The following is a 21,437-nucleotide window of genomic DNA, read 5'->3' as shown; positions in this document are numbered from 1 at the left end:
CTCCTTGAATGTCATAGCGAGAATTCCTGTGATCCTTTGAAATGCCCCTGGAGTGATAGGTATCCAAACATAGCACAGAGCGGATTTAGGTGTGGCTACTTCGTCTCAGGAATCTAGAGTAATGTTGCACATAATGGTAGAGAAGCATAGAAAATGAGTGGATGGAGGAAACCAGTTCACACTGCTGCTGCAAATGGCTGGTAGCTGCAGCATGTTGCCCCCTTTATGCAATCATAATAAATCTTTCATGGATATCTTTTATTGTTTATGCCTTGAAAACTATAACATAAAAATAATTTACATTAACATCAACAGAAAACAATATTGAATTATTAAAAACAATTTATATTTTATTCTTTGATCTTAGGCTAATTCTAGAAGCATCAACATTTTTGTTTCATACAAATACATTTATTATATAATACCAAAGTTAGATTGGAGACTTTCATTATTTACAGAATTTTATCATTTACAACATACAACATTACGATGTTATAAATGTGTCACTTTCTGCATGCCCATAGCTTCTAACGCCATCATATTCAGATACAAGCACTAAAGATAAATAGTATTCTGTCTGAGGCTGCAGGGGGCTGTTCATGAATGTTCCATATTTCCCTGTTGTCACCTGACCCTTTCCTATCTCAAAGAGTAATTCTTCATTCAAATCATCCTGAAATTAAGAAGAGTGAGAAAATAAGTGTAAATAACAACTACATACTCTACTCTTTAATTACTGGAACAGACATAATGTTTATGCACATGCACAGTTTATTCTTGGCTCAAACTCAGCTCCATATTACTGCTGCAGTTTGTAACTCGCCAATTACTATTTTCATCATCAACATTATTATTATTACTATTATTAGGTTTCAATGAAGTCTTTACAATAGATCATTATAAAAATATCAGTGGTATATATGGATTTTCATAGAGGGCAGTTTCACACCAGTCCTAAAGTTCTACATGGAGAATAGCATTATATTAATTCTGCAATTGACTATATTTGTGCATTAATATTGCTAAATACTGTATAGTATATAACATAATGAAATATGAATAATTCAAATTTTAATAGAATGATTCAAAAGACTGGGCATGAAATGATTCAATATATTTGTGGAATATTAAGAGGGATGTGTTCTCCCTTGTTCTTCCTGCTTCAGATGTCATTGCTTGGCTTAATTCCTACATGAAGGACTGAAAAGATAATTAAATACACTCCAACTCAAAATTTCCATTTAACTAAACCAGAATGCACTTCATCATTTCAATTCATATTTTGTAAAAATAAGTGTAGATACCTTTTGTAATTCAGCTGCAACATAGAATGGTGCTTCAAGAAGATCGGCTAGTTCTTCCCTCATTACAGTAATTGCAAATTTTTCCTCACCCAGATCAGTGCAGTAAGGACAAAGGACTATAAGAAGATATGCACTGAAAAAGTAGCAAAATTATGGAAACATTTTTAACGTTTTTTTTTTTAAGTTTCATAACTATACTATATGAGCATAAGAGATGATGCATTTTTATTTTTGTAGTCACTTCAAAGAAAAACAGTTTTAATTAATGCTAAGATTGCTCTGATTATCATTTCATTTTTATGAAACAAAGTATATTAGACAACAAAAAGTGGCACATTCAGTTGACTTCAAAATTTTAAATGTTTTAAAAGTTAGCACATGCACATCTAGAACACTAAATTCCCATTGCAAAGACAATATAATAACACCACCACAAAAAATCACCTGATGGGACCCCCTGCAAACTGAGATGGATGTAACAGAACCCTGTACGTATTATTGGTGTCAGATGTATTCACTATCTCTGGAGAATGTTCTATTGTTGGAACTGATGGCCATGTGCTAACAGTCAGTGTGTATGCAGGACCTACAGAAACAGTTTTCCCTGAGACACTAACTGTGTATGTGGAAGCTGGATCCAAACCAGACACCTGCAAGATAAAGTCAAAGAAAATAGTGTATCAGTAAGCTGAGCTTTAGTTCAATAGAACCAATATTTGAAAACACTGCAGTTATCATAAATTTCATGATTTTTATTTTTTTACATGTGATATTAGTTTAACACCCTAGTTTGGTTGATGGATACAAAACATAACCTCTTTTTTTTTTTTCAAAGCTCTGCATTCCTTATTCTGTCTCTTTTGATATTTTATACAGTAGTCTTTAAAAAAATCATCTGTACTACATCTACTTTACTTCTGCTTCTCTTCGTTTTCCTAGCCTCTCCTCCATACAAAATTATAAGTACAGGTGGTGGACATTGAAACTGAAACACCGGTGATTATAGAACATGCCACTGGAGGGCTCACCTGTGTCACCTGTTGGTCATGCACAGTGTAGCGGGCATTGAAGTACATAGGTGTGTGCCTGCCAGTCATGTTGGCACAGCAGTAGCTGGAAGGCATGTTGAATGCTGTATTCAGTTTCGAGCAGTAGAATGGGGGATATATCAGAGTTCCAAAGAGGGCAAATTGTTGGTGCTCGTCTCGCCAGTGCATCAGTAATGGAGAATGCAAATATTTGTAGGGTATTGAGAGAAACAGAATGAAGAGTCGTGGCAGCATACCAGAATGAAGGACGAACCACATACAGGAGGAGTAACTGTCTGGGGAAGTGGAAGTTGTCTGACAGGGACCTCAGGCTAAGGATTGTGTCCAAAAAGTGTAAAACCACCACTGCAACAGTCACTGCAGAATTGAATACATACTTGACTGAACCTGTTTCTACCAAAACCCTTCATGTTCATTCATCCACGACAGGGTTGCCACCGAGACCCTTGGTCACTAGCACCAGTACCAAAAAGTATGCTGACTGGTGTCAGCTGCGCAAATCGTGGACACATGTGTTCTCGGATGATTCCACCTTCACTATTTTTCTGACATCTGGAAGAGTTTAAGTGTGGAGAAGTCCATCCAAAGCATACCAACCAGACTGCTTAGTGTCCAGAGTGAAACATGGTGATCCGTGATGGTTGGAGGTGCAATATCGTGCAGTCTTTGAGATTACTGATCATTTTAGAGGGACATGTCACTGCCAAGGACTATAGGCCATTCTGGAGGGCCATCTGAACCCTATGGTGCAAATATTGTTCCTGGTTGGTGGTGCAGTATTCTAGGATGATAACGAACAGATACACGCAGCTAAATTGGTCACAGTGTGGTTTGACAAGCATTAATGTGAGATTGAACATCTGCCATGGTCCACCCAGTCGCCAGACCTGAACATTATTGAACCCTTATGGGGTCTTTTGGAGTATCATGTGCTGACAAATTTCCCTCCAACCCAACGTGTCATGATCTCATTGGTGTGCTTCAGGAGGAATGGCTGCAAATCTCTCTCACTCCTGTGCAGAACCTCTGTTGGTACCTTACCCAGATGTGTTGTTGATGGCCCAACACTATACTAATAAAGGTTAGTGTCTGCATTCCAGGTATTTCAATCTCAATGTCCACCACCAGAATGTGTTGTATACTAACTTCTTGCAAATTGCAAATATTGTAACTGTTTCATGAGGACCTTAATTACACATTCACCTCCTTAATTAATTAATATAGCCATGTGATTCTGATGGGCTTTGCCTTAGAAAACAAAAAAAATTTGACAATCGCCTAACAAAACCAGAGTAGAAATTTGTAGTAAATTAAATGCTATTCATACATAGAAATATCAAAGCAATGAAATTATTGGCAAATTTACTGATAAACAAATTACATTGATATGCCTATATTGGATGATATCAATTGAGTACTCATCCGCAATTTTCCCACATGACTAAATCATCTGCAAATGCTCAATAAGGATAGCACAGGAACAAGGAACTTTTGCCACAAAATATCCACACTATGTTTACCACACAACAAATGAATATGTATGATTACTTTCTGCTTGTGTGGATGTTTTATGCAATAAAAATAGTTTCATACTTACTGTTACTGAGTATTGGTATGATTCTCTCTCTATTGGTATTTCATTGATGGGGAAGAACTTGCAACATTTCTCATGTTGGAAGGAATCAATTTCTTCTACATTTACAAGGAAAGAGCGAAGTGCCCCATGCGATATATTAGGATGACCCCACTGAAGAAGAAGGCTAGTGTCATTCTGTGATGCCACTTGAAGAAAGGAAGGCTTCTCTGGTGCTAAATAAATTAAATGTATCTGTTATATAGTTATTTAATCATAACATTATTATCAGTAGGGATGGATCGATGTAGAATTTGGGCCAATACTGGTAATGTACAGATATAAAATTTACTGATACCGATAACAAGATATTCTACCAATCTGATATAAAATTCCAAATGATTCATAATAAATGTATGTTAGCAGATGATTTTGCAATACAAAAGAAGCTGCATATTTAGACATTTACTTTAAGAACAGAATTGAAATTACATGTTTGTAACCATAAAAATTACAACAAAATTGCACAATAACCTGTAGCCTAATAGTACATGCCAGTGCCTACTTATCGACTGTCAGCTCACTTCCTCCAGAGATTGGGTGATACGTCATCAGCGCAACGAAACCCCAGTTGTCGTCGTAGGTTCAAGGTTACACTACTTATTCATAGTTCCCCCAATTTCCTCATAACAGTGGGTGGACCATACAGAGACCTAAATCTCAGAAGAAAGTTGTTATGCTTTCCCAAGGAGACTCCTACCTGCACATGAGCCCTAACCAAAGCCCAAAACATGCTGCCTGAGACCACATGGCCACAGTGCAGGACTGAGCGATGGATAATATGATGAAATTGATTATGAAGGACACTATTAAACAAGACCACCCATATGCCCAGGATAGGATTCAAACCTGGATCCCTGGCACTGTAGTACTCTGCTAACCACTCTCTACAACAGATTGCCTATCCCCATGGAGGTGAGTGACAAGTGACACATGTCATGAGAGTTTCACACTGAAGTGGCAAGCAACAAATGGCATGGACACCTCCAGTATGTGAAAAATGGATTCACTATGCATAAGTGGCGAACAGACTAAGGCAACATAATGCCTGCTATTAAGAAAATGGACATGCAGTAACAAGTAGCATATGTAGCTGCTTGTCACTTGTCAATTCATTATGAAAGTTAGCATGCATTTATTTCTGAAGATTTGTTTCAAAGTGGTACTTCTTGCTTGTTGCTTCTTGTGTCACTTGGCACATTAGTCTGAAAGCTGACTAAGGCTCTCAATTTTTCCAACTTCTTGAGTCAATTCATTTGGTCAATTGATAGTTTTAGGCCCTACACATATTATATGCCACAAATCCCCTATCTTTTTGTTATTTTAAAACATTGAAGTCAGGTATAATCCTAAACTCAAATTGAAATTACTATTTTTTTTTCATTTGTATATAATCAAATCAATTGCTCCTGAATACTTTCAAGGATAATATTTTAAATAAATACTTTATTTGAAAATATAATAAAAGTACTAGATACCTTTCTCAGTAGTTATTGCCGAAACTGTTATTGGCTCACTTTCTTCATCGACATCAGTATTTTTCGCTTGAATCTGAAGAGAAAAAAATACAAAATTGGTCCAAAAATGACTGGATGTTACTTCAATGTTTCATTATAGTTGAAATATGATGAATTTTGTTAAAATCTTGCCTTTTTAAATTCTGTGGTAAGTATAGTACTAGATTTCATGATGACTTTGAAAGAAGGACTAAAGTTAACGAGGACAACAAACCTTTTTTTTTTTATTATCAGTACAATTGTCAAAAGATTTTTCCCTCTCTCTTATCAGTTTTAGTGACTAAATACAGAAATGATAAATTTAAAGAAACTACACATATCTGTTGATTATTAGATCTTTAAGTTCAGCTTGGTAGAAACAATGAAAAGAAATGAATATGACAAATCACAAAATTATATTGAAAAGGTTTAAATGGACTTAAATCATGTTGATTAATTATGGAGTGATTTTTTTCACAAGTTTCTTTCTTTTTAAGGAGAAAATCAACAAAGAAAATATCGAAAGTTAAAAAGATTTTTAACCATGATAAATAACCATATTCATATAAACTTTCTACAATAAGAATTTTATACACAAAATGTAGTTTTCTTGACAGAAGGGTAGTTAAATTTGAACTTTTGAAACAGTCATAGGAAGCTACTTCATGTAGAAATTAGAACAAAACTGAGATTTACTGACTCTGACAAAATATTCTGTATCTGGATCAAGTGAAGATATAGCATAACAGAACATTTCTCTCCACACTTGGCAGTTTTCAACAGGTGCAGTAGCAGTTTGTAGTTCATCAGAGCCAGTTCTCCAATATGCAATAGAAAATGACTCCAAACTTCCATGTCCTTCCAGTGGTGCTGACCACCTTAATGCAAGATGTCGCCTTCCTTGTTCATACACCACCACATCACGGACAGGCCCAGGAGCTGGCAGAAAAGACATGACTTATTTTTACATCATTTTACACAACTATCTTTTATTAACTTGAAATATCTCAAGATTACCCTTTAAACATCTTTTCGTTGCTATAAGTTTAAAATTCCACTATATATACTTCGTTGAATCCAAATAAGACAATACATCTTTCTTTTAAAACCATTTTTAAAGTAACATAAATTGTATTGTTTTGTAACATACATCAGTGGTAATGTGAACTTTAAACAAGAAAATATTGATGTTCAAATGTCATGTATTTGTTTATCTTTACTACTATACATGCTTGATTCTATCAATTGCTAGTACACGAATCAATCCCCGGCGGGGAAGAATCAGGATTTTTTCCACCTATTCAAGCAGCTCTGGCACCCACCCAGCGTCATATAAAGTGGGTACCTGAAGGAAACTCTGGGGGTAAAGTTGGCCAAGGGCATGGTGCTGATCACATCACCCCCACCTTTGGCCGTGATCAAGAAAATGTGGGGCCCTAACTCCACACCCTCTATATGCCTTAATGGCATGGTCAAAAGCACAGGGAAGAACTTTACTTTTTTTTCAAGATGGACAATACTCATATTGCATAATGGATGATACAGACTATGAAAGTGTATGTAATTAGAAGTGCAATATTCTTTATTCAGAAGATAGTGATGATGAGCAGCCTGGCATAAGCGATCATGACAGCAACAGTGAAGTAACAACCGACGAAGATGACAATCAAAGTCAAAGAAATTATCATGAGCCACAGTACACTGGACGTGGCAAAACAACAATATGGAATATTCACATAATGAACTTGAGAACAAAAAAGATCAACAATTTTTTTTTAAAAAATGGAGGTGTTAGCATTGTACTAAGATGTCGACCATCAACATCACTCCAACATCGGTCGACCAATGCCGGGTTAATTTATTAACTTTAACTACGTTAATAGAAAAATACAGATGCATATTTGCTGTGAAGGAATAATTTATTCACGATGTTTTTCTTTACCTTGGCAATCATTAATAATTCCATTAGTACATGTTTATTGAAAATATTGTATCAAGTACAAATATTACTCTTTCTTACCTGTTGCTTTTGTTCTTACTTCGATATATAGAGATTTATTTTTGTTGTATGAGTATCCTGTCACTAACAGATATATCATTACAGCATAATCTGAAAATGGTTCAAGTTCTGAAAAGGTCAAGGAAGTTTTTTCTGTAATCCCTGTGTCAATAATACTGTGTGATGGTAAAGAAACAAAGTCATATCTATATCCTTGAAGGTATCCATGGAACAGTTCACATTCTGGTGGCTCTGACCAGTGCACAGTGAAAGAACTACTTGTTACATCTGGAATGTGGTGTTCATTTCTAGCAGGTGTAATTTCTGGTTCTGAAAAAAAAATTGTATGAGTTAGCAAAATTTGCAGTTAGAATATAATCACCATGACAGGCATTATTTACCATGCATAATATTTATAATAATTTTTTAGTTGTCACTAACTTTTCTAACATTGGAAGCGGCCCCGGTGCCCACCCAGTGGGGGAAACCCTGGGGTGTAAAGGCGGTCAGGGGCTTGATGCTGATCACATCACCCCCACTCGCGACTGGATCAAGAAATTGTGGGGCGTTAACCCTACACCCCCTATACACCTTCATGGCATGGTGCTAAGCACAGGGGAGCACTTTATTATTTTTTTTACTGTTATATTTTACAATCTTCTCACATATTCTCTCAGGCATTGTGCGAAATCCTGGGGGACAGGGGGATTTCCCCCCACCAACAATGTTGGCCTCAAAACTCCTCCCCCCACCAAAAAATTCTGAGGGGAGACTTTTTGTTATAACAAACAAAAGATAAGTAATTACTTTTAATTTCAAATATACTTTATTTACTAAGAATAGTATTCAAAACAGACACAAATTAGTGTAGTTGTGACTATTGAATGCTTTCTCTTTGTCAAGAGATCATAACAAATCTACATCAATACGCACAATAAAAGTAAAACAAGAATACAAGACAAAAATAACTGTGAAATCTAATTGATTTATATTAACATAAAATCACAAACTAAAACAAAAACTTACACATAATAAAACCACTTCAACAATTTCATTATTTATTAACATCTTTAACCAGTTACTAAAGAAATTAGTTAGCTGCTTTACACTATCTGATATGTATAAAAGTAACAAATTAATTTCCTCTATGTAATGATTATTATTAATAATAATAATAATAATATATTTTTAATTGAATAATTTATTTTTACTTTTAATAACATTACAAATATATATATCGTATAATTTACACATTATGTTTGTGGGGAAGGAGGTTTGAAGATTAAGAACTTTCTCCCCCCCCACCAGTTTTCAATGATTTCGCACTCTGCTCTCAGGAACTATACAATGCGAGAGAGTAGATGCAGTAAATATGGTATCATAGAGAATACGATGCTGATAAATTATTATATGTATACGCCACATTTAACTTTCTCAACATTGTCATACATTTTTACATCATTATGGTCTCATGTACAGAAATAAACAAATAGCAGAAATTTCTTCAGAAGTTGCTACGAGGTGTATTTAAAAAATAAGGGCCTATTCATTATATCAAAGAAGAAAAGAAGTGTAGCAACACTGTATTAGTGGTTACAAACAGGTACATATCTACTTCATTTCTCAACACAGTCACCATAATTTTCCAAGTAATTTTGGTGCCGTTGAATAAGTTTATTTTATATCTTCTGCATAGAAGTTCTCCACCTGGAGAGTTCAGCTAATCTAACACTACCATTTACAACCCCTCAGTTTTTGCAAATCATTGACATGCAAGTAACTTTTTGAGGTGCAGAAAGACGTGATAGTCACTAGGTGTAAGGTCCAGATTGTACGGGGAGTGATCATAAAGTTCCCATTCGAACCTCTCATTCGTCTGCAGAGTGAGGGCAACAGTGTGTGGTGTAGTGTTGTCGTGGATAAGAACAGTTCCTGGGCACAGGATTCCACGTCATCGGTTTTGTATGGCATGTCTAAGTTTTGACACTGTTTCACATTATGCCTGCGATGCGATTGTTTTGCCCCACTGCATGAAATCCACCAATAACACACCTTGTTAATCCCAGAACACATGACTTTTCATGCAGATAGAGTTTGCTTGAACTCTTTCGCATTTGGTGTATGTAAATGTACAACACCATTGCCCTACTATTCCTTCACTCATTACATTCGAACCATACACTTCATACAATTCTCTATGAATTTCGGCAGCATTATGACCTTTGGTGTTCAGAAATCAAACCACAGACCATACTTCTCAACTGGTGGACTGTGTAATCGTGCAGCCATTTTAACATGCTCTAACTCACAGGATAACCAACAGCTGAACATGCTCTAACTCACAGGATAACCAACAGCTGACTACCAAAAATATGATTGTTACGTCGCCAATGGACCAGTTGATATTATTGTGCAGGCACAATCTGATCACTGTTGCCAGTCCCTTTCTTTTCAAATGCACGTCGTATATTAATTTAAGGTAAACTTCTCAATGTTGTACATTCAGAATAGTACTAGAAATGCATATTCTAAGTTGATCAAGATATGAGTGTATATAAAGTTAAGACAATAAGTTGCCCATGTTTTGTGGCTATTTTTTGACGTAAAATTAATCGTAAAATATTATTAATAAATTACTATATTTTCCTCACAAACAATGCCTAATTTTATATCCAATAAAAATGACTAGATGAAAAACTAACGAAGTAAGATTTGAAGAAGTTTACTGAGTGAGTGTTTTAAGTCCACTTCATGCACAGTAAGGCTAATCGGGGCTGGACCTAGTTTAAAGTGGGATCCGAACAGCCATGTGCCTCCACCTGGTATTGAACCTGGGACCCCTTGATTGCAAGGCAACAGCATTACCACTATGCCATTGGGTAGGTCCTTTGAAGAAGTTTAGAAATTTAATTTTCAAATTTCTGTATCTATAGATATGTTTGTTACCTGTATGAAGAGTTGTAGCAGTAATAGTGGCAGGTATCCCAGTATCTACTGTAACCGCACTCACAGTTACCTCATATGAGGTGTGAGGATTCAATCCAGTTAGTTTAAATCCTGTAGATAAAGTTCTTGTTCTGTGTGTGGACTCATTGCAGTATTTGTAATGGCAAGCAAGTTGACGAATACACTAAAACATGGAATAAAATGTATTCTATAGTTAATTAACCAAATTTAAAATACACACCCTAATCATAAACATATGCATATACAAAGTCATGAACATGTTAGGTTTGGTTATTTTGTGTTTTTATAAAAGCAATATATTTGCTTTACTTTTCTACACAAAGTTAAAGAGTAATTTATCTATCATAGTAACAACTTGAATATATTATTTTAATTGTTTGAAATTCAGTGTCACTATCAGTTTTTAGAAAAATGAACTTAATGTGTATTTTTTAAAGCAACTGTAATATTGAATGCACAAATATTCAGATATAAAACACAGAAAAATTTTCATTGCAAATTTATTCTAATTCATTTAATTGTCTCACTCTGTTGTAATACAACTATTGTGTATATTTGCAGAGCAAGGGAGGACCAAGTGTGCCAAAAATCTTGCTATTCACTGGTGGGATACTACTACAACTAGTGTTAACATTCAGGGCCTGTCCTAGGCAGGTGGGAACCAAAATTTTCACAGAACTGAAAAATCAGAGATTTTTGTTCCCTAGTTTGAAACACAGGTGTCCTACACAATCACATAATAATAATTATAATAATAATAATGATGATGATAATTATAATAATAATAATAAATCGCCTTTATTGAGAAGGCGTGTTTTGGCCTCGCGGGCTATTCTTACAACAAATCCTTGTGAAATACATATTACATTTGACACTTTACACTTCCTGAAATTCACTGTTGCAGTAGAAAAATAAAAATAAAATATTCATACTTATAATATAAACAGTTAATGTACTGAAGGTACAGAGTTAAATCTAAAACCACAATTAGAATACAATTATTACAGAGATAAAACTAAAACGAATACCTAATTCCTATTCATTACAGAAAAGACAAAGCCACACCCTATTGATTGGACAGTAGATGCTTCTTTAGGTTTATTTTGTGTGTTGCAGGGTGGAGGTCCCCTGAGGTCAGTGTTGGGGGCAGGTCATTCCATTCTTTTATTGCAGTGACTATGCAGGAATTTCCATAGAGTATTGTACTGTGTGTGGGGATCGTGAATTGTATTTTTTGACGAAGGTTAATTTGTTTCCCCTTCTTCCTGTATGAGGAAATTTGATCATATAAATATTTAGGTTCCTTGTTGTTCAGAATCCTGTAGAATAACGACAATGTCAAAAATGTTATATTTTTAATGTTTAAGTAAGTCCAGGAACTTAATTGTTTAAACGTTGAAAATAGAACATTTTTGGCATTGTCGTTATTGTACAGGATTTTGAACAATTATAAACATTATTACAATTGAAGGTCTCTGGTGTAAAACATGGTAAGTGTCATTTTGGTAATTTTTGAGGTACAAAGTGAAATGTGCCATCCTTCAATTTTCGAGTGAAATTGTCATGTCATAAAATTTGCATCGGACTCAGTGAAGCCTTGTGAAATTGGTAAACACAACAGAAAAACGATTTATCTACAGTATAGCTTCTACTAACTCTTTTTCTTAAGGAACTCAGAAATGACCAAAATGTCACCATGTTTTACACCTGAGCCCTTCAGTTAATAATATTTTACATATTTCGTATTATTGCCTAAGAGCAATAAGGAGAACATGTTAAAGGTTGAAACTAAAAATTCTAGGCTAATAAAGGTTTCTAAATTAGTGTTTCTTTTCATTTGTGCTGCACCATTGGTGTGACGTTCATTATATTTAATTACAAAACTGGGTGTTCAATATGAAACTATCATTTTGCGTATCAAAGTGCTAAGATTTTTATGTAGAACTTTGTTTAGAAAATTATTCCAGTAATTTTGGATATGTTTAAGCATGCCAAAACAATCCATGAAATCAGGAGAAATCATCAGATTAATTGCTTAATTGGAATTACCAGTGTCTTATATAAAAATGTAATGTATTGTACACAAACATATTTTTATCTGGCATGGGACCTCGGGTGAGTGCCCGAGTTGCACCTCCTTAGGGCCAGCCCTGCTGTTATTATTACTATAGATAAGTTGTTCCAGTTGGTAGGGAACCTGATATTGTGCACACGATCGAGGTTCAATTTTCAGGGTGGGCTTGCATAAAGTGGGGACATTGGTGTAAAAGCATCTGAAGCATCGTGCTGATCACATCACCTCAACTAAGGCCAATAACAAGAACCTGCAAAGCTCTACTTCCACACTTCATATGTGACTACATGGAATGGTGCACAGGGGATAACCTTACCTTTTTAAAACATTTGAAAATAAAATTATTAAAAATAATTTAGTGGTAAAAGATCACCAAATAATCTGTAACAAAGAATAAGTGCAGTTTTTTAAATTTCAAAATCACAAAAAGTTTTTTTTTCTCTTGTGAAATTAATATTACATTCCAATTTTCTTCAATAAAACATTTTCAAATTTGCAAAAATCATAAAATTTTTATCTGTAATAGGAACATTAAAAGAGAAAATAATTTTAATGGAACATTCATTTCTTTTCACTGATATATAGTCCTTCAAATTACCTTGTATTCAATTTGGTAAAACTTTATTACGCCTGTTACATGCCGTGATGGATTCCACACAAACTGCAATTCTTTTGCTCCTTGGTGACTTACTCTTAGGTTTTGAACTTGAGAAGGAGCTAGAAAGAAGAGAATATATATTTGTTACATGGAATTTAAATCTCCAATTTTTTTTCTTTGTGATACTGTAATTATTTATTAATCTCCTCAATGTAGATATGTTAATTTATAGTTGCAGCACATAATTTTGCATACGAATTACAAAAAAGAAACTAGGATATTGTAGTAACATGAATATGAAATTGAATACATATGCTTGGATGTGGCATATGTATTTAAGATGAAAATTAAGAGCTTGGAAAACTTATATTTTGGATTAATTTTTGTACAAGAAGATTGATTGATTGTTCGATTTGCTTTAATTTACTTTGCTTTTTGTGCCACTTTTGGCTAATTTGCAAAGATGGGGATAAGTGATGATGTGATGAAATTGATGAATGGACACTCACAAACATCCATGTGCACACCGGAATTTTAACCCAGGACCCCTTGGACAAGAAGAAAATAACCATGAAGGGTAATATTTAATTGTATCAATGTATGGAATTAGAATGGAAGAAGGGAAAATGATATATGCTTTAAATATGTGGGCAGTACAGTGAGCAAAAAAGCTAAAAGAGTAAAGCAAATAAGCAGAAGAGCTCATGGAAGTGAACATTATAGGCAGATGCACAACCACATCTGGAATAAGAATGTAAGAGTGTCATACACAAAACATATCTCACCCAAAATAATACCTTATGGAGCAGAAAGATGGACCATACAAAAGACACACAAAGCAGTTGAGATTAGAAGCATAATATGTAAAACAATCCAAGATAAATATGGATGGTAATAGTAAACACTTAACACAACATGAAAAAAGAAAGGATTTTACTTTACCAGTGAGCATAAGGCCAGGCTGTTATACATAGAAATGTTTATTTTGTGTGCTGATTGCGGTTTCCTTCCTTTTTTATTTATCTGCCCCTCTGCTACTTTCTTTCTTTTTCTGACATAGAAATGTAGAAATAAATCAAAGTACACACAGATAAAGAACCCAAGGAAATTATTGGGAAAAGGGAAATAAGTCAAAGTGGAAGGTCACATATGAAATGTGTAGAAGCTGTCCAGAATGATATGGGAAAACAAGAGTTAGAAGTCGGGCCCAAAAAAATAAGGAAGAATATGGTGTAGCAAATTCATTTATCGATCTGGGAAATATGTATAGAATGATAATTTATGATGATGATGATGATGTAAACTGGGTGATTAAAATCAGTGGTTTAAGTAGGGGGAGGGGATGTTATCCCCCACCATAAAGCAAAAAATATTTACTATTTCCAAGTCTTCCATGGTGGCAATGCAACAGGTGACTGACCTCATTAACCTTTTGTTTACAAAGCCATTTTGCCAGGTAAGCTCCTTGCTACTGGGCCAATTTTAAGCAAAATGCAGAGTTTCATTTAGATGATTGTAGATCGGAGGGTAATTGCCCTAGACAGATGAATGATATATTATTATATGCGGAATGAACCATACATTCGGACTACATACAATTTATGTACATTGAGTGTATATATGGATGCAGGGGAGGGGATGAACCGGAAAATTTCAAAATCTCAGAAAAAATGCCCCTCCGCCCCTGGACAACAAAGTACAGGACATTGTCAAAATACACATGGAAATGATCGCAGGCATATTTGGAACAAGAAAATAGTTGCATTATTATCATACAAGTAATAGAACACAACTTGTACCCCCCAAAAGACATGTCTATGCACCACTGACTCAGTTTCAAAGGAAGCTGCCATTTTCCCGGCATTTTCCTCCCCCTTTTTATAGGGTGTAGTATATGTGTTAACAATAATATAAAAGAAGAAAATCGCAATTCCAGTGAAAAATAGTGACATTATGACGTAAAAACTACGACCTTGTTGAGGTATCTATATATAAATAGCTGGTAAACAAGCAGGCACGTATCCAGGAATTCCTTTCGGGGGGGGCTCAACACCATTTTTTAAAGGGGTATAGTAAGAACATCACAATTGTGTGTTTAAGACCAGAGGTGGCAATTGGGTTCCAAAACGGGGGGGTGCGGAGGGCGTTGCAAGGAAAGTTTACTTTCTCTTGGTAGCCAAGGCTTAACATTAAGAGGTCATAATGTTCAGGCAAAAAAAATAAAAATGGGGAGCAACTATCCCTTAAATCGTTGCCACTGTAAAGCTATCATTTTAATCAGAACGTGAAATCGGAACATTTTACCACTCGACTCCTCTGTGCCGGAACCATCTCAGTATGTGGGTTTGTCCATTTCTTCTCATCAGGCATAAAATCATCTATGGTGTCTTTGAGTGTTTTTACGAAGGTGTTACACATGCACGGAATGGACAATCCACTCGACAACGCGAGATTCAAATTGTGGGCTGCGAACTGGACGCAGACAGCTCTCGAATATTTATCTCTGATTCGAGCCTGAACACCACTAACGTGTCTTGTCCTCCCATTTTTTCAGCTCTTATAAAAGCCGAAACCCAACAAATTGTTCAGATTCAGGCCTTAGCACTCACAAGTGTTCAAAAATGCCTCTCACAGCTTCCGGAGTCTTGTCATATATCGGCACGAAACAAATGAAGTCTTCTCGAATACAGGTGGATCACGAAACAATTAATGCACAGTGAAAACCCTTCCGTTCCCAACACATCTAATGTTTCGTCTCCCAGTATGATGAAATGCTTACTCATTTATCTCTAGTGACGTGCCCAAGGGAGGTTTGGTGAGGTAATAACCCCATTTGACCCAGTATTCTTAAAAAAAAAAAAAAAAAAAAAAGGAACGTCAAAGACAGGGAAAAAATGGCAAAATCAGGACTGACCACCAACAATAGTATGCGTAACCCCTTTCCCTTCCAAAAATCCTGGGCACGCCTCTCTTTATCTCGGACACATTTTTTAAAATCAACTCACCAAAAGTTTTTATCATCGTATTGGACATTGAAGTAAGATGCGTTCTTCCTGCAGGTTTGGATATGATCCTTAATTGTAATATAATTAAGCCTTGTTTCCATATTAAAACCAATAAGTTGCTGACCAAGGCAGTTTATTAAGATAAAAACACTTAACACGTAACGTTTCGACCCTGTATCAGGGTCTTCCTCAGACGAAGAACCAAACTTTGGTCAGCAACTTATTGGTTTTAATGATCCTTAAGGGTGCTGTCGTCTGTCTGCCTTCATACCTAACCTTAACAAGGTCCTAATTTTCCATCCTTGTGACTTGGATTTTCAAGACTTAGGAAGGTTTCAGACCGAAGGGACACGCGATACATGTCGATTGGAATGGGCCAATCAACAGCAACGTTTCACACCATAGCGACACAAAAGGCCGCACAAACCTAATCTTCAGGCGACACGGTGTGAAATCTCCCTTATTAGGCCACTGTCATTGTCACCTCGAAGTAGTAGCTCTTGTGGACCACAGAAAAAATTATCCTCAACCGGTGATAATGCTCCTCAGTTTCCTTCTCTCTCCTATATTTTCTGTGCTTGTTCACTATACAGGCAACACCTTACAATTTGATATACACAGGACATGTACTATGTAGACATTTTAACGAAAAATCGGTTGAAGTCAAGGATGGCTAGGTGGCTCAGTTGGTAGAGTCCTGATTTGGGTCCTGGCAGAGCCTGCAATTACCGCCTAAAATGTCTACATATGCAACATCATCTTGCTTTCTCTTCTCGACATTCATAAAATTTTCGGCTGTCTCGTTACGGTAGTTAAGTGTTTGAATGTGTTTCGAACCCAGTAGGCTTAAACAAAAGTATTTTTTTATACCATGAAATTCTCGGACTGCATATACGAAATTTAGTTCTGGCAAAACTAAATCATCACTCAAAACTTCGACTTTCAGTTGATCCATGCAGCTTATTTCTGTTTTAATAAACCACTCCAATATCCGGTACTGCTGAAATATTCACTTTAGAGAGAGACCTTTGATCTCTTCGGCCCTCGAACCGTGCTAGCGCTACACTGAGGCCCCGGAAGTTTCGCTGTCGTCAATGTCTTCATTTTCGTATCACTATATCTTATAAAGCAACCAGAGGACGCTGACTGATCACTAATCGACTGTGTGAATTGTCACACTTACCTCTGAAATCTCATTAACCGATTCTTTGTACAGATCAACCGAAAAATTGAATCTGCGTATTTACATCCTCATTATATTCTAGAACGTTCCGCAGATAAAACGATTCGTTAATATCGCCAGTAGTTGACTCCTTCTCTCATTCAAGAACGTACCCTCTCCCGCCTTCCAGAGATTAGAAATTACAACAAATCGCCCTACGTGTGGCGCTACCTTTCTTGTGCAGCTTCCAAATGCTGACAAGTTTCTACATAGTGCTCAAGTGCGCTGCGACAACACCGAAAGCTCAAGAAAAGTGTACGTGCAATATTATCAACAACAGTTTTATAGAACATTCTCCGTCTTGCCTCGATAATTGTCTATCTCCTTAAATCATCGTCACATTATTCAAAAAGCCAAAAACCTTATTTTATCTAGTGTAAAATAAAAAAAAATCATGGGGGGGGGGGCTTGAGCCACCTCAACCCCAGCTTGGATACGTGCTATTAACAATGACAGGGTTATAGAACATTCTCCATCTTGTCTCGATAATTATTTCTCCCAAATTATCATCACATTATTCAAGAAGCCAAAATCCTAATTTTATCTAGTGTAAACAGAAAAAAATCCTGAAGGGGGCTCGAGCCTCCTGATTCCCACCTTGGATACGTGCTATTGACAATAATAGGGTTATAGAACACTCTCCGTTTTGTCTCGATAATTATTTCTCTCAGATTTATAAATTTATTGTCTTCACATTATTCAGGACGCCAACAATCTAATTTTATCTAGTGTAAATTGAAAAATTTCCTGAGGGAGGGGGTGGGGGCTCGAGCCATTAACAATAACAGGGGTAGAAAACATGCTCCGTCTAGCCTCAATAATTATTTCTCTTCTTACATTATTTTCACATTATTTAAGAAGCCAAAAACCTAATTTTATCTAACGTAAACTGAAAAATTTCCTGGGGAAAGGGCCGAGCCCCCTGTGCCCCATCTTGGATACGTGCTATTATCAATAACAGGGTTACGGAACATTCTCCGTCTTGTCTCGATAATTATTTCTCTCCTTAAATTATTGTCACATTATTTTATTTCACACCACAAGAAGTCAAAAACCTCATTTTATCTAGTGTAAACCTAAAACTTTCGGGGGGGGCTCGAGCCCCCTAAGCCCCCCCTCTGGATACGTGCCTGTAAACAAGGGGTATACCTAGAGGTATCTGTTTATAGATAGCTGGTAAACAAGAGGTATACCTAGAGGTATCTATTTATAGATAGCTGGTAACAGTTAAGTATCTTTCCACCTATACAGAAGGCTCAAGTAAACATTACCCTTTCCCTTATAATTTCCACTTCATGAGTGGACTTATAAGGTACTATCCAGAAACTTTGAGACTAGTGATGCTGCCACCTGGACAGCAGTTGTAGCAGCAAGATGCAACAGTAGATAGTAGACAAGCATATCTTGTAAAAATCAGTATGCTGACCAAGGCAGTAATTTATTTTATTATAAAACATAAAAATAAACATAATGTTTCAACCTTCTAACAAGGTCTTCTTCAGACTCTGCACCAAGTGCATCAAGTGCAGAGTCTGAAGAAGACCTTGTTAGAAGGTTGAAACATTATGTTTAGTTTATGTTTTATAATAAAATAAATTACTGCCTTGGTCAGCATACTGATTTTTTCATACAATGGAAACAAGGCTTAATGGTGTTATAAGCATATCTTGGGTATTAGTGCATAAAATGCCATGCAGGTGGGTGAACACACTGGCCCTTTGTATGACTTTTCATTTGGAGTCGGGTATGAGGGGTACGGTAATTTTATGACGATCTGAAAAAAAACAGTGAGTGTGCAAATCTCAGGGAAAGTGCGATGGAGACTCTTGCATTAATTACGCAAGTCTTCAGGGAAGAAATAATGAGCCCTACACAGGTGTTTGAATGACATGTTCAGTTCAGAGCTTGTTTGACATCTGTTGAGGATGATAAACACACAGGGAGGACCCTCAGCTGCACAATGACTGGCGTTGATGCCAAAGTTCAACAGTTCATGGGGATTAAGTCAAATCATTCATTACTGTGCTGATGAGGTGGGAATTGGTTATGGAGCATGTCAGCAGATTCTGATGCTGAATTGAGCATGCATCTTGTCAGTGCCAAATTTGTGCTGAGAATAAAGACAACTGATCAGAAGCAACAGCAGCGTTGTTGGAAGTAGCTTCATTAGGTTTGTCCAGTGATCGTTCATCAGGGTTATCACTGATGAAAACTGGGTTTATGGTTAGAACCTTGTGACAAAGCAACAATCCTTCCAATGGGAAAGTCCAATTTCATCAAGACAAAAAAAACAAAAAAAACAAGACAGGTAAATAGCCAAGAGCATGCTTATCACTTTCTTTGATATCCAGGGCATAAGGAATTCCTTCCAGTCAATTCCACCTACTGTTGTGATGTTTCGCAGTTTGAAAATGTGTGAAAATGTACAAAAATGTTGCCCTGAACTTCGGCAACAAAATAACTAACTTCTGCATCATGACAATGCACAATCTCACATTTTCTTGTTCACTTTGACCATAAATAACATAAGTATTGCCCCCCACCCTACTTGCCTGACTTGATTTCCTGTGACATTTTTCTGTTTTCCTAACTGAAGATCAAGTTTGACATGACTGAGATGATTCAAGCAGAAATGCAGGCAGTGTTAAACACCCTCACAGAAGACAACTTACTGGATGCAATTTTAAAATTGCAGAATCACTGGCACCAGTGTGCATGTGCAGAAGGGGACTACATCGAGGCTGAAGGAAGCCAATAGGCCCAAGATGAGTTTTTGACCTGATTGTAGCACCATTCCAAAAAAATTTTGGATACCACCTCATAAATTCATTATCTGTATTTCCTTGGAAGATTTGATAACTATAATTTCAGACATTTTCTAACTCTATGCGTTAACTTTTTTAAAATTTATTTCTTAGATATTCTGTATCAGAAATTCTAATAGTGTGACTTAAATGTATTAACAATTATTAAAGTAGCAACCCATACCTTCTTCACCAGTTACTATAACAATTGGATCAGATCTACCAGCAGCACCCCATGCGGTCACAGCCTCTATCGCAAGCTGATATTCTGTAAAAGGTATTCGATCTATAACAAGAACTTCTGGGGAGAAGACAGACTCATACAGGAACCATCTCCAATCTTCTTTGATGTGTACATTGTAATGCGATAGAGGACATGGTGACTCCACATCAGTTTGGTACTAAAAAAATAAAGTACACATAAAAGAAAATTTAATAAAAATAGAAACACAATATGTCCCAAGAATTGTAAATTTACCTTCATCATGTAACATTGAGTGATGTTAAATAAAAGTTGAAACTTTCTATGTGGGATATGATAGAAAAAACTTTTGTACTACTCGAGGTTCAAATTCACTCTTTGTGTGGGTTAGGTTCAACCAAAGGCTGCTCTGTCACCTAACCCAAGTCATGAATACATAGGAAGTTAAATTACCAATATTTGGTTACAATATGTAGAAACATAACAGGCAGTGCTAGATACCCTCACAGAGCACAACTTACTGGATGCAATTTTAAGCTGCAATTTCTTAATGGAAATTGTCGATTTTTATCCTTCAGCATAAAAACAAAAACTTACGCATCCCATTTAGCTGAAAAAAAAATGCGACAATAATATTAATTCACTCCATTTTTCCTATTCTTAATTGCATTCCAAATATTTATTCAGCAGTTATACCCTATTCTTAAAAAGAATTATGGGGACACTTCAGAATATGAACTAATGAGTTAGGTCAGACATCAAATTAAAAATCATTGGATTTGAATATATTTTTTCGGAGTTAAGTTTAATATATCAGACTAGATTATATATTTCTCAATTTGTATGTGACCGGTGGCCACCCACCATCGTGAGGATATTGGGGAACTACGAATGAGTAGCGTAACACGGTCATGGACACTACAACAATGACTGGGGGTTCCTTGTGCTGACCAGATATCACCCCATAACAGGTTGTATAATCTCACATTTTGGTAGGTGGGAGTGAAGCCAGCAGCCGGTAGGTAGGACGTGTTATTTTTCCAGAAGAAAGAATAAACTATTAAAATGACAGAAAATACCAAAT

The 21,437-nt window shown here is 36.0% G+C and overlaps 1 protein-coding gene across 2 annotated transcripts in view; it reads right to left on the bottom strand.

Moving 5' to 3' along the window:
• Positions 1–288: 288 nt before the first annotated feature.
• LOC145989737 (uncharacterized) overlaps positions 289–21,437 on the bottom strand; it is a 64,454-nt gene continuing 43,305 nt past the window's right edge. Inside the window, exons 16-25 of one of the 2 annotated variants that reach the window (XM_083125009.1) lie at positions 20,336–20,552; positions 13,121–13,239; positions 10,428–10,611; positions 7,503–7,811; positions 6,183–6,421; positions 5,465–5,537; positions 3,951–4,162; positions 1,749–1,954; positions 1,305–1,437; positions 289–673 (exon numbers count right to left, since the gene is read on the bottom strand). In XM_083125009.1, coding sequence (XP_082981135.1) covers positions 485–673; positions 1,305–1,437; positions 1,749–1,954; positions 3,951–4,162; positions 5,465–5,537; positions 6,183–6,421; positions 7,503–7,811; positions 10,428–10,611; positions 13,121–13,239; positions 20,336–20,552 — 1,881 coding nt within the window. In that variant the 3' untranslated portion in view covers positions 289–484. The remainder of the gene's footprint in view (positions 674–1,304; positions 1,438–1,748; positions 1,955–3,950; positions 4,163–5,464; positions 5,538–6,182; positions 6,422–7,502; positions 7,812–10,427; positions 10,612–13,120; positions 13,240–20,335; positions 20,553–21,437) is intronic. The other variant, XM_083125010.1, reaches the window with a different exon arrangement.

Source organism: Lepisma saccharinum, chromosome 7 (genome assembly GCF_977018435.1).
Source record: "Lepisma saccharinum chromosome 7, izLepSacc3.1, whole genome shotgun sequence".
Lineage (NCBI taxonomy): Eukaryota > Metazoa > Arthropoda > Insecta > Zygentoma > Lepismatidae > Lepisma > Lepisma saccharinum.
This window is presented reverse-complemented; position numbering and strand designations above follow the sequence as displayed.